This window comes from Marmota monax, unplaced genomic scaffold (genome assembly GCF_021218885.2).
Source record: "Marmota monax isolate L192 unplaced genomic scaffold, Marmota_monax_Labrador192_F-V1.1 WCK01_AAM20220418_F8-fsc00118, whole genome shotgun sequence".
NCBI lineage: Eukaryota > Metazoa > Chordata > Mammalia > Rodentia > Sciuridae > Marmota > Marmota monax.
The window spans coordinates 5508901-5523562 of NW_026695231.1; the positions used below are offsets into that span (position 1 = coordinate 5508901).

The 14662-nt window shown below is 34.4% G+C and overlaps 1 protein-coding gene across 1 annotated transcript in view; it reads left to right on the forward strand.

The window, feature by feature from the left end:
- Window positions 1–2099: 2099 nt before the first annotated feature.
- Window positions 2100–14662, forward strand: part of Rrp15 (ribosomal RNA processing 15 homolog) — a 60559-nt gene continuing 47996 nt past the window's right edge. Inside the window, exon 1 of the mRNA XM_046438436.2 lies at window positions 2100–2272. Coding sequence (XP_046294392.1) covers window positions 2128–2272 — 145 coding nt within the window. The 5' untranslated portion in view covers window positions 2100–2127. The remainder of the gene's footprint in view (window positions 2273–14662) is intronic.

Genomic DNA, 14662 nt, shown 5'->3' on the forward strand with positions numbered 1-14662 from the left:
CATCATGAAGTATGCACTCTATTTGAATCTTGTCACTTATTTTGAATCATTGTAAGGGCTGGGATGTGTTTTCTAATTAATGAATACAAGTGCTTAATAGAAATTTTTATTGCTTAATTTTTTATTATGCATTTTCTAGGACATTCTAAGTAGGTAGTTTAGCTTAATAGTTGAGCCGACTTCAAAGCAGAGGGCTGAGATTCAAATATGATTCTGCTGCTTACTGGCTGTGTGTCCTTGAACAGTTATGTATTCTTACCTGAGGCTCAGTTTCTTCATCTATAAAATGGGAACACTAATAGCTCACTGACTTATTGTGAAGATTAAATTAATACAGGTACCTTTCACTTAACAGTAGTAATCCATTTCTGAAAAATCAGATTTCTGGGTTAAAAACCTGGAGCATATTTTATATTATTTTAAAAAGGAAAACTTTGAATATGTAATAAATCAACATCACTCACCATAATCTCCTAAACAGCAACTAAACTCAGCAAAATTACTTACAAATTACTCTATTGAGATGTAAAATCACTTCCTGATGGCAAATATTAGCACATTAATTCAGGAACTATGTTTTATATTCAGTAACATCTTTTTCATTGTATATATATATAATGTATATATACATTATATATATACATTGTGTGTATATATATATATATGCATATATATATATATATATATATATATATATATATTGTCTTTCACTCTGTACAATTTTATTCAGTGCTTTCTCAACTGTGTTTGGAACTTGTATAACACTAGGCAAAGCAACAGCTAAATATGAAAGACTGCAGGAAGTAGGTTCGGCATCAGGCAGCGCGAAGGAAAGCATCACACTAAGCAGGACGGCAGAGCTTCTCAGTATGAGCAATATCCTCTAAGATACACCCTTCTGTTGACAGTAATTGCACTTCTCAGATTTATTCTATAATCTGATCTCTTACCATCTATATTTGGAATGGCATTTTTCCTGCACTTTTTTTTTTTTTATTTTAGAGGTAACTATTTTTTTATTTTAGAGGAATGCCATTTCCTCCAGATTGTATTTTTTTTAATGTTGAGTTTTTAGGATGTAAATACATATTTCCTATATAAAAATCCATCAAAATATGTCAAAATGAAGATTCATACTTCCTTTGTCTCCTTCCTCCCTTCCTTTCCTCACAGAAATTTTTATATTAAAAATCAAAAATTTATTTGAAAAACACTAAATTAGGGAAAAACATTAGAACATGTTTGGCCTGTAAAACAAATATAAAGGTTTGCTTTATTGTCTGATTTCATTAACCCTGTATTTTTGACATTCATTCATTCCCCCCCCCCCCAATATTATATATATTTTGAGCTACTACTACAGGGAAAGTCCCATTGCTAGCCTTGGGATTACAACATTGAATGAGATGGTTCCTATCTCTAAGGGAAAAATAGGTGCAGTTGTGAGGTGCTGCACAGAAGGCAGGCGGGGCTGAGTGCACGGGAGGCAGAAGGCGGAGAAAACTAGCCTGGGCGGGGGGCGCTGGGATGCGCGCAGCAAGCTTCAGGTTGGGTGGGGGGCGGGTGCAGCTGAGTCCTCTAACACCTGGTAGCCCGCGGAAGTGAGGTTCTATTCAGTTTGCAGTTGGAAGCCGCTTGAAAGGTTAACCTGAAGACTATCTGATAAACTTTCTCGCTTGTCGTGCTGAGAATCTGGTGGCTGGGGTGGGGGTGGGGAATATTATATCTGACTACCGACCCGCGAAAGGGACGTTCAGTGGACACACGGGGACCGCTGTGGAGCACCCCAAATTTACATTAAACGAGGCAGCAGATGAAGGAAGCGGCCAGGGGAATGGAAATGAAAGGGGTCGGGGTGGAGCTGCCGCCGGACCGGGCAGTGCACCAGTCCAGGGCAAACTGCCAGAGAGTCAGCCGATACCGTACATCCATTGACTTTAGTTTAGGAACCGACTTCATTTTAAGTCCTGGAAATTCAGACGTCTCTCTACCTATATTATGAGACCCAACCCTGGAATTTTGTGCAGAACCACCGCTTCCGGAACCTTGTGTTACCGGAACTAGGCGCGGAAGTTCCCTTCGTTGCCACCCGACGCAACTCTGAAGTTACGCTTCCGGTAAGGGAAAATGGCCGCGGCCGTTCAAAACTCACGTGTGAGTGCGGGGAAAAAGCTGAAAAATTCCTTAAAGAGAAAAAAGAAGATGAAAATGGTAGCCAGGGCTGTGACATCGAAGCTGGAAGATGAGGGCAAAGACGCTTCCGACAGTGAAGGTAATGTATTAAGGCTGAGCTTCGGCGTCTGAGAGGAAACACTAGGCTCAGTTCCCGGGAAGCCCGATGTCAGTGTGCTTGGTGGAAGCCGCCAGTGTTTCATCACGGCGTGACCTGGGTTGGAAGAGTTTGGCCCAGTGAGAAGGCTTGCTCTAATCTGTAATTTTGAGTATTGTTTACTAATTTTTTTTAGTACCACCGATATTAAAGGTGGTGAAACAGCTGCAGTTATTGAGAAATTTAACAAAGCGTGAAAGAAGGGAGATATTTGAAATTACCTGAGTGGAATAAATTTCAGAAAGCGAGAAGCAAGAAGCCAGAAAGAAGTAAGAGGAAGGAGGATGTATTCTTGACTATTGTGCATTAGGTGAATACTGCTGTTTCGGAGTTAAGGACTCAAATAGAGAATGAAAGCAGAGTTTGTGGTACACGTGGGTTAAATAAAAGTAGCATTTGATAGCTATGTCTCAGAGACGCTTGATGATGAAAAGAAGGTAGGATTTATTTTGACCTTCAACCATGATGTGTCCTTGTAGGTTACAGGGAATTGCACACTGTCCTGACTTATGCTAAACAGTTACTGCTTGTTTGTACTAGAGGATACAAACAAAACTAACAGGTATTTTAAATAATGTATGTCTGATAATGTCATTTATTTGCTTAAGATGACCTAGTTGCCTCCCATCTCAGAGTAACATCCAGAATCTTTATACTGCATCATCTGGCTGAGGTTCTTTCTGTCACTCTGCTACTCACTAACTACTTACCTAGACAAACTGGTATTCTTGGTTTGTTTATCACGTCAGATGTGCTCCCGCATCAGGCTTTCTGCACTTGGTGGTTTTACTGCCTAGAATACTCTACAGATACTTGTGTGTGTCTCAACTCATTTGTTTAATCTCTGATTCATTGCTTTATAAAAGACTCTTGACCCTAACCTTGTTTCTAATGCATCATCTCCACTCTTTTGTTTCCTTACCTTGCTTTTTTATTTACTACCCTGCCCCCCCTTCTTTTCCCCTCAGCAATTTTAAAACCATCAGACATATTTGTGGTGTATCTCTCTAAACTGGAATGTGAATTCCATAAAATTATAGACTGATCTGTTCCCATCGCCTAGAACAGTGCCTTTTGCATAGTGTGTCTATCATAAGTATTTAAGTAAATGAATGAATCTGGACTTCAGGATCAAGAAGAAACTGTCATATGCTATTGCAGTCACTAGGTAATTAAGAGTCCTTATACCCTGTCAAGGAAGTTTAGGAGAACAATTTGATGCTTTTTGAACTCAAAGACTGGTTCAGATATTGTCCAGGAAACAAATACTATTATGTTTGGAACAAAATGTAAGTACTGTTTTTAAATTTGGGTGGAAATTGGACTAATGTATACAAGTACTAGATAATTCCAAGTGGGAACTGTTATTCTCAGTACATTATTATAATACTAATTTGGTTCTAAGATTCTCTTGCTGTTATTTTGTACATCAGTTAACATGAGTTAAAGAAGGTGTCCTGCTAGTATGGAAACCTAATTATCCAGTTCAGTTCAATGAGCAATTGTGGTCTGTTATGTACTCCTCTAGGTGTTGAGGATACAAAGATTGAATAAATTCCTGTCTTAGAATTGCAATTTCAGGGAAGACAGCTATTAAACACATTGTAATACAATGTGTTATTAATTTGTTATGGTACAGTATTATTTAATTTAATAATAAGTATTATTAGAATGAAGTTATCCAGACCGTGATCCAATTAAAAAATGTTAAGGATGGAAACAGAAGTCCATATTCTGTAGAACCCAATCTAGGCATCAAGTTTTTTTATTATACCTTTTATTCATAGTATGTTTATTATCTTTTAACATGTATCTGTCCTTGTAGATGCACATTTTCCAAATGATGATGTATGTCTTGTTTATCTTTACTTTCAAGGGGTCTTTCTTGAATATTTTGGCTATTAGTAAATTTTTGTGTTGAATAAAATACAAAAGTGACATTTCATCTAGGCTTTATGAAGATAAATTATTTTCTAGGCTTGGACAATTATAAAAGAAAAATTTTCTCAGACATAAGGAGAAGCCCATGCATTGTCATTGTCATTCATCCTTGTTTGTTTTTGTTTTTCTCCTTTCTGGTACTGGAGATCAAAACTAGGGCTCTTTACCACTAAACTACATCTCCAGCCCTTTTCATTTTTTATTTTGAGTCTTGATAAATTGCCCAGGCTGGCTTCAAATTTGCAATCTTTCTGCCTCAGTCTCCTGAGTTGCTGGGATCACAGGCATGTGCCATCATAGCTGGCTGGTGTGCAGTCTCTTAAAATTCATTGTCTTGTGTTGGACAAAGTGAATTATTTGCTGTGGCTTCAGCTCTTTGGAGAAGTAACTAGAGGTGAAACTGGAACAGAGATTAAAGTAAGATTGTAGAGGACCTTGTGTGATATATGGAGATTATATTTTTAAGTGACAGGGAGCTATTGAGAACTTTTAAGCAAGAGAGTGACAGACATTTATAAATATTACTGCTGGCTGTATGGTGACTGCTGTAGAGTGCCTGAACAATCAGGCAATTACATAACTCCCTGTTGGGGCCTGCACTGGGACAGGATAGAGAAGATAGAAAAGGCCCTACTTGAAATGTTTCTTAGAAAGAATTCAATTTTCCAACAACCAACTTAAACTCAAAGCACTGTTAATTTTGAGTATACTGTACTATTAGAGAATTAGATAATAATAATTTTTTTTGAGTTTTCCTTTGTTAAGTACTGTTCTGACTTATATGTCACTTCAGTTAATACCAACAATAACCCTATAAGGTAGATAACTAATGTCCTCATTTTGTAATATAAGAAACCAATGCACAGAGAGGGTTGTATTTTGCTCACTGAATATATAAATTGACAAGCAAGTTGATAAATGACAAAACTGTTATTGAAGTTGGTTTCTAATTCTGCACTCTGGGCCACTACGCTGGTGTGGTTGAAGAATCAGGAATATAAAAATGATCAAAAAAAGCTATTTGGAAAGTGAAAGGGATAGGGTCATAATATCTGAAGAAAGAAATGACTGGGAGCAAGGAGTCCTTGATACTGGGACAAGCTTTTTCCCCCACTCAAGGATGTTCCATTACTAAGGGTATTTTTTGAGGTCAGATTTCTATAGCATTCCTTGTAACGTTTATAGCCATTGTTTCCCTCAGTCCACTCTTCTATTATCTATCATTCTCTTCCTCCCCTAAAACCCATATATTGTTTCTAGAAACAAATTCCCATGTTTGCTAAGTTGTATAAGAGGCACCTGTGTTTGTACTAATTCCTAGGGTGACTTCAGGCTAGTTATTTACTATTGTAGGTTAAGCATCCCTATTTGGAGACTCTGAAATGTGAAATGCTCCAAGGTGTATATGGAACATAAATGAATTTCTTGTTTAGATTTGGGTCCCATTCCCAAGATATGTTATTATACGTATGTAAATATTCCAAAATTCAAAAGTTTGAAGCACTTCTGATCCCCACTGTTTTGGATAAGGAATACTCAACCTGTATCTGCTTCAGTTTTTTTAAATCTGTAAATGAGGGGGATTATGATGTCTGTCTTAAGGATTGTTGTGAAGTAAATTGAGTTCACCTATGTAATAATTCAATATTGGGCCCATGGTACTTAATCATAAATAGTAGTATTAATGAATTTCCTTTCTGATTCAACAAGACTGTTAGTTTCATCTCTTTATTGCCAGATATGCTTTCCAGCCTGTGATAACAGTGGTGTTTATAAACTGGAAGTTTCTCCAGAATAGTGGTTTGAATTTCCTTTAGTAACCCTAAGAGGCAGTGAATGCATTTCTGTTTTACAGAAGATATTCATGGCTGCAAGATGTTATCTGTTATTTCTCTCTTACTCCATAATTTAATCATTTGATCTTACCTTGGGGTAATATTCCAGATTAATGATGATTATTTTGACAACTACTAATTGCCTCTGCTTAGTTGTTCCATAAACATATTTGCAGAACTGAATTCATGATTTCCCTTCCCAAGGCTGATTATATTTTTGAGAATGACATCACTATCTACCCCCTGCCCAAGGTAGAAACAAGTATCATCCTTTACTCTTTCCTTTGTTTCCACATTTGTTTGATTTAATTCAAATATTTCTTGTCACCAACTTAATTCTTGCCTATATCTCTTTTGTTTAGGTTAGTACTAACAGTTAATATCTGTGTGCCCTGTTGATAGCTGCACTTTCTGCAGTATGTCCTCTGGTCATTGTTTCTTAAATTACCAATGATGAAGGACCATTTTTATTTTATTATTTTTAAAAAATTTCCAGTCTGACATGGATAGATATCTTTAAAAATAAATAAAATGATCAAGAAACATGAGCACATATTTGGATATTGTGGAAATGTCAAATTGCCCAGTGTTCCTAAATACTTACTCTCAGTTTGTGAATTCATAGTCACTTTTCACTATTTGATAATGGTCTATCAACTCATAGCACACACTAAGTTAGTGAATACTGAAGATTGCTTTTAGGAGAAATGAAGAGTAATAAAAGATAAGTTCTGCCTGAATAAAATTTATTTAGCATATGTATTTTTTTTCTATAAGGTATACCATAGTCTTCTTGGGCTTGTGGAGGCCAGAAAGCATAATTGGGGGCATTTAAAATAGTGAGGTCACTAAGAAAAATGCACAGAAATATGAAAAACATAACACCAAATAGTCTGGAAAGGACGTCTTTTCACTGTATGAAAGCTGAAATAAGAAGATAGAATGTTGCCTTGGCTGAGTGTGTGAATATAGGCAGACTGAAAATTTTCACCACTCTGAGCATGTTTGTGGATGACTGTGAAAGTTCTATGAGTGTTGATTTTGAGTTTACAAATAAATTTTATCAAGTGGGTGAATTTGCAAATAGAAAGTGCATGTATGACAATTGGCTGTGTCTCCTTATGAACTGCCAGTAGTTTGCATAACCAGCCTATGTGGTGTGATCAATGCTTGCTTCTCAGAGCTTCCATCTTACCATTTCCTAGTTTTACTGCATTCTGAGCTCCTAGTTTCTTGCCCAGCATGACCTCTTCCCTTCCTAGTATGCTGTGCTGCTAGTATACTTTTTTAGACTTCACTTTCTCTTAGTCTTTTCTGAATTCTTTAGGTTTCAATATATTTCTTTCCATCTAGTTTCCCTTTCAGAATTTAGACTTTCTTTTTGATAGAGATAAATAATAATAAAGGGCCCTTTAATAAATTTAGGGATGTAGGACTATTGGTTAATTGTGTATATTCTTCTTTGGTTTAACTCAGTTTGCTGTGTAATGTAAGAAATTCCTTTTTGTAAAATCATGTCTCTGGAAAGGTGCACCTTGGAAATGATTTGTCTAGTTCAGACAGTTGTATACTTTGGTAGAACTAAGTTATCAAAAGTTTTCAGATGGTGGTACTGAAAAACTATAAAGTCTCAGACCTCAGACACACAAGAAATCAGTATACAAATTATAGGCATATTATTAGGAATAGTTTTATTAGGAAACTGAATCAGTTTGAATTTTAACTGGTGCATAAAATCATAGGGATGTGCATTATATTTACATTTGAAGTAACTTCTATAGCAATATGCTGCCTATATTTCACAGGATACATTTTTTTTTTATTTTTTGTTTTAATTTCTTTTCACGTGTTACATAAGGAAAGTAGAAAAATGTGCTTATGTGAGTGTAAAATTTTTAAAAATATTATGTGTTATAGAAAATTCTGAAACTCTGTAAGGACAGGAACCTTGTCAATTTTGTTGGAAGCTTTATCTCAGTTTGACAGAAAGCCTCATGCATGGTATAGTACTTTGAGTACTATACATTTAATCATGTGCAAAATCAAAAGCTTATCAATGCCATTTTTTTTTACACTTCTCTTAAACCATTTTATCACTGAGGTTAAAATTAACTGAAGTTGTATATAATATAAATTTGAGATAGCAAAATGATTTAGGTTGAAATTTGGTATGATACTTTGCCTTGAGATTTGAAGTTTGATCATGGTAAAATTGCAGGTAGTCATGAAGCAGAGATGTGTGCAACTATAGCCAGCATCTTAAGTAAAATGTAAGTGTCAGGCAGCATAAAGGGGAGGATGATACCCCTATTTGAATTATCCCTGAACTGTGTAAATAACAATGGTGACATGAAGTATTACAAAGGGGAGGAAGGTAGTCTCTACCTCTTGAGTTACCCTTGAATATTTATTGAATTGATACATTGTAGGTTTTGATTCAGTCCTAACTAGATTTCTTAAGCTTCTGATAGTGGTGGGAAAGCTTCTATACTCAGTAAATCAACCAAGGTAAAGAGAGTGTTGGTTGCTATTCAGTGCCAGGATCTGATTGACCTGGCCTGACAGTAGAAAAGTGAGGCAGATGGTAATTTTAGGTTTTCTGGCCAAAAAACCTGAATTGTTATGGTCACACATGTGAAGAGTGGCTGTCTACTTCTAACACAGGACTTGATAACAATCTAGTTTAGAATGTTGTAAGAGGTATGCCTTCATTTTTTATGAACTACAAACTGTATATAAGATATAATAACCTAGCAGATAAATGTGCTTTTCATCAAACTGTAGCTTATAACCTCCTTCATCTTTTAAGTTACTTAAAATAGCAAAGAAACATGCCTAAGAAATGAAGTATATCATACATAGCCCTACTTGAGTGGTTTAGCAATTTATAGGACACACTCAGGAAACAGACAACTTCCAGGCTCTATCTGCTTTGGCTTCTCCAAATAGTTCATGTAATTTCATCTGACAGTGCTATTCCGTGGTAGCACTTTATTTCTGGTTATTTTTATGGAAACTTGGGTTGCCTTTTTTTGTTCCCCAAAGGTAATTGTTTTTTAAAAAATTTTAATATATCAGTTTTTAATATTCTAAGTTGAATAATAATTGGCAGGAAAGATCCTGTGGCATGGGCAGAAGGAATGATTTACAATAGAATAGGGAGTAGTAGTTTTATACAGCTTTTAATAACTAGGGATATGTTTATATTTATGTAAAATATCAGAATAGGGAATGGAATGGACTCTTAGGATTAACTGAGGCTGTTAGAAATTTCTTTCTAATTCAAGCTTTATTAAATGATGTTTAAAAAATACTGTTTGCTGCATTTGTTCAGTGCATATTTTTCTGAATTGACTCTTTCGTTCTAAGCCTTTTAGTGTTTCAGAAATCTAATACCCTAATACTCTACCCCATTAGCTTTGTGACTTAGGGCATGTTTTTTAAACTATTCATCTACATAAATAGAATAATAAAATCAACTTATATAGAAGTGTTGTGAAATGCATAAAAATGTTTTAGATAGTAGTTAGCCCTAAACGTGTTAGTTAGTTTGTATTTGTATCAGTATTTTACAGTACTTTAAAAAGTTGTGTGACAGAGATGTTGGCCACTTGTGAAACAAAATAAAGGTAGCTAGCATGTGGGATTACCTGGCACATAGAGACTATAACCAAAACCTTAAGCAGAATAATGCCATTCTAATTAATTTTCAGCATTCTTTTTTAAGCCTTTTCCATTCCTTCATTGTTCTCTCCCCTGGGTTATCATTATCTTGTCCTCTGGTAATTTATTGTCATTTATTTAGCAGGCATTTATTTAGTTACCAGGTCTGGGCTAAGCACTTTGTACATGTATCTCATTTATAATTGCAACAACCAGTAAGGTGGGTGTGATTTTTATTTCCATTTTAGTAATAAAGAAACTAAGGCACCAGGATTTACTTAATGTTTTCAAGGTTATTCTGTCAGAAAATAATGGCATCAGGACATAATGCTACACCTGTCTAATTCAGTGATAGGAGTTTAACCCTTAATGCCATAACTGTCTAGTCATGGAAAGCTTCTTATTCAGTAATTCACATATATTGTAAAGATCCCAGACACTAGAGGTATTCTTTCATTTTTCCTACATAGCCTTATAAAAAATTTCAATGTGTATTTATGTGTGTTTGTGTGTGATGTGTAATCCATACATAAATGTTGTTTACAGAGAACTAGACTTTTTTTTTAAGAACTTCATATTTATTAGCTCATTTAATTATCAGACACACACACACACAAATAGTAAAATAGGTCCTGTTTTATTCTTTCTTTTCTTTCTTTCTTTTTTTTTTTTTTAACAGATGCAATACTAAGGCAGAGAACTTAATGTGAAAAAAGTCACGTTTGTGTCTGGAGTTGAGACTGAACCCAGTCAGCCTGACTTCTGTGTTCTTAACTACGAAAGGGCTCATCTCAGTCAAATTTTTATGAGGAATTTAGTTGATTTAGGGTAAATTCCAAAGACATGAAGTAAGTTAAATTTATTCAGTAGGCTTAATACTCCCAGGTGGTATTTGCATTTTAAAGAATAACTTTCTTGGTCTGGGGTTATAGCTCAGTGGTAGATCACTTGCCGCCAACATGTGAGGCTCTGGGTTTGATCCTCAACACCACATAAAAAAAATAAATAAACATAATTGTGTCCATCTTAAAAGAAATCTTTTAAAAAAAGAATAATTTTATAACCTAAAGGAGAAACTTTAAAGTAAGGACCAAAGGAAGTGTTGGGAAAAAGAGCCACTAGCAGTTTGGCCTTTTATTGGAAGCACACATCTGAAGCATGAAGCTTTTATACTACTAGGTTTTAATTTTGGGATTAATATGTATTTTATTTCTGGAAAATACAAAGTCTGATATATTTATCATTTTATTTCATCTTCCATAATATTCCTATGCTTTTGGACATGCTGATCTCTCTTGCCTGGAATGCCAAAAGTAATATGATTTCTATGATAATTTTTATTTTCATATAAAACATTGGTTCTAAGCTCAGTGACCTTGCCTCCTCCCTTGATTAGTCAACCTGGATTATAGAACCTTAATTCTTTCACTCCTCCCTTCTGTTGTCATCCAAATTTCTTGTTTTGCCTTTTAAGAAACAATTTGATCATCCTTGTCAGACTCCCTAAGCCATCTTTCCAAACCTCTCACCCTTTCTTCATCCTTTTTTTTCTCTCTCTCTCAAAAACAAACAAACAAACAACAACAACAACAACAAAAAACACAGATTTCCTAGGGAGAGAAACCTAGATTCAGATTTTTTAAAAAATTGTTTTAAATCTTTATTTTATTTTATTTTTAAATTTTTATTTATATGTGCTACTGAGGATTGGATGCAGTGCCTCACACATGTGTGGCAAGCACTCTGCCACTGAGCTATAACCCCATCTCCTAGATTTAGATTTATCATTTACTTTTCCTTCCTTGCCCATCGTTCATGGCTGCTCAATAAATGTTGAGGGGACTTTTCCCCTTTCTAAAGGCTAAGGAAAATGGCTGACTTTTCTGCTAGCAGCTAACCATATCTGGGATCAGGGACAGATGGCAAGTTTGAAAGGGACTGGAGGTTTGAGAGGAAAGGCAGCAGGAGATGAAAAATACCTTATGTCTAAGTCAGTACCTCGGAGATATAACCCTGCTCTCTATCCAGTATGTTAGCCACTAGCCAGCCATATGTGGCTACTTAAATGTAAGTTAATTAAAATTACTCAAAATAGATAATTCAGCTTCTCTGTCATTCTAGACATGTTTGAAGTATTCAGTAGCCTCTTGTAGTTGGTGGCTCCAGGGTAGCTCTGGTGTAGATAGAATATTGCCATGATGAGAAATTTTTGTCATTACTTCCAATACACATCCTTTCTAGCCCTTACTTAATTTCTAGACTTTTAAAATAGAATGCAGAAATAATGTTTAGGAAAACAGACAAAAGGAGTTCAAAGGATTTTTCACTTGTTTGGTGATTCCTATCTGTGCCCCTAAGATGCCTGGATAAACTTTTGCTATTAAAAATTGGTTAGTGGAAAATTAGAAGAATTTCATTTTAATAGAATACAGTAAAGTTTTAAGAACCAGTTTTACTTTCTTATTCACATAATGATAATTTTTGGTATCCTAGAAGTAAATTTTGTTTTTAGTATACTGGGAGACCAAATTTGGCTTTTTTCATTTATTTATACGTAATCGTTTCCAGTGACAGTAAATGCCTTACTAAAGGCCTCTGAGCTAGAGCTTTAAAAAAATAATAATAAAATAAGATAAAATAAAAAACATGACTTTTACAAATTCTTTTTCTCTTTTTTTTTTTTTTGTGGTGCTGGGGATTGAACCCCCCAGGCCTTGTCATGCGTGGCAAGCACTCTACCAACTGAGCTATATCCCCAACCCCGACTTTTGCAAATTTTTTAAAAATAATTTTTAATTCGTAGGGTGAGTATAGCTTATGTAATATGGTGTCATAAAACTTTTCATGGATTTATTGTGACTATATTATGCATATCATGGTTAAGCTGGGTAAGAAGTACATGAGACAATTAGTCAGGGTTTCAGAGTGGTGAATTGGAGTGGCTTACATAATCAAAGCATTTGGGCTACGTTTTAGTGCCATTAAAAAATGTGAAGTTTGCTGCAGTTTGTATGTAAGTACATCAGGATGAAACACTAGATGTCACTGTTGTAGTTTTGATGTTTTATCAGGAGTTGGTAAAGATCTTTCTGCTTTTGATCATTCAGATAGTTTTCATTGACATAAACTTTTAAATATTTGTGTCTCTTTACAGTTAGATACATGCTTACTAGAGAAAGCATTTTTTTTTCCCCAAAGAATTATTTTGTTATTTGAGTTTGGTGCTGCTAACTGAGGACTAAAGTATATGTAATATTAACATTTATTTTTCAACTAGCTATTTTCTCTGAACTTTGTTTCACAATGTTCTGGTCCTAGGAGATGTTTCCTGGGGAAAAATTGTGTGGCCCTACAGTCTGGCATATAATATATGATTATATTTTAATTGGATTGGATAAAATGCTACCAGCTTCTGTTTGGAAACATTCATTTATAATATATATATATATATATATATATATATATATATATTTCTAATATTACATATATTTGGATGTCAAACCTAGACTCACTGTCTAAACTTCTTAAATTGACGTAACTGTAATGTATAGAAAAACTTCAAATTGAATAAATGAGTTTCTGTTTTAAAAATATAATTTCTCTTCATTAAGAAATGCACAGCTCCATCATAGTAATACAATTATAAAAGGTTTCTTGCTTTTAACATTTCTTTCAATATTTTTCCATACCATAGACCCTTTATGCTTTAAGATCATGTATTTAAACAATGTAAAATATATATTTTTTTGCTTAACTCTTAATTTTATGTAATATTCAGTTAATTTTTTTAAAATTCATTTTTACTCATTCCTGAAGTTCATTTTGGATATGTGTTTTTATTTGCTATTTTCTTATATGGCCAATTTTAATTTGAAATGTGTTAATACTCAATTTTATATCCATTTTGTGAATTCTCAGCACTTAAAAAGTAAAGGTATGAATATCTTATCTGTAATACTTGGGACCAGAAGTATGTCAGAGTTTTTTAGAGTTTGGAATATTTGCAGTCTTTACTGGTTGAGCATCCCTAATCCAAAAATACAAAATTTTAAATACTTCAAAATCCAAAACCTTTTGAGAACATGTGCACAAAAAATTTCAAATTTCAGAATGTTTTGTATATGGATTTTTGAATTAGGAATGCAGAGTTTGTGTTATATAAAAGTCATATTCAAATTGAAATATTATATTTACAGTTCTAAAGAAGAGTTGTCCCTGATTCACATCTTAAAGTAAATAGATAAGAGGGCGACACTCTGAAATTAATAGTCTACCTCTTTGATTATGCAATAAGCTGATATTAAAATGGTGAATATATTTAAAGTTAGAATATGCACGTTTTGTTGCATAGAGAAGAAACTAAAGCTTGAGATTGAAGAACAGGTAATGTTTTAAGTACCAGTATAATCAGCCAGTAGATGTTTCAGAAGGTAGAAGCAGAGGTTGTGGTTACCATGCTTAGCTTTGGTAGAGATAAAGGGACCCAGAGCAGTCTGACTGGTGTGTCAGAGCTATAGTTTGCTTTTTAGTCCTGTATATTTGAATGAAGTTTCTGAGTTGGATAGGAGGACATCAAAATTTGATTAAATAGGGAGCAGCATGAAACTTGTTATTCCTATGCCTTTTTCTTTCAGTTTTATCTTAATTTTTATTTTAATGTATAAGAGTTACTGTTTACAATAAGATTACCAGTATTGTTAATTCCTAATATTGTTATTTAGTAGAGATGTTTTGATAGGAAAAAAGTTTTAGGTAATGGCATTTTTTGTAATAATCTTTGAGATTCAACTAGACTGGAGTTAACCATAAAAAGCACATTTGTTACCCAAAGACATAACTACTAGTGACAACTATTTGTAAATCACTAAGTTTTCTTGTTTGTTAATTTTTCAGC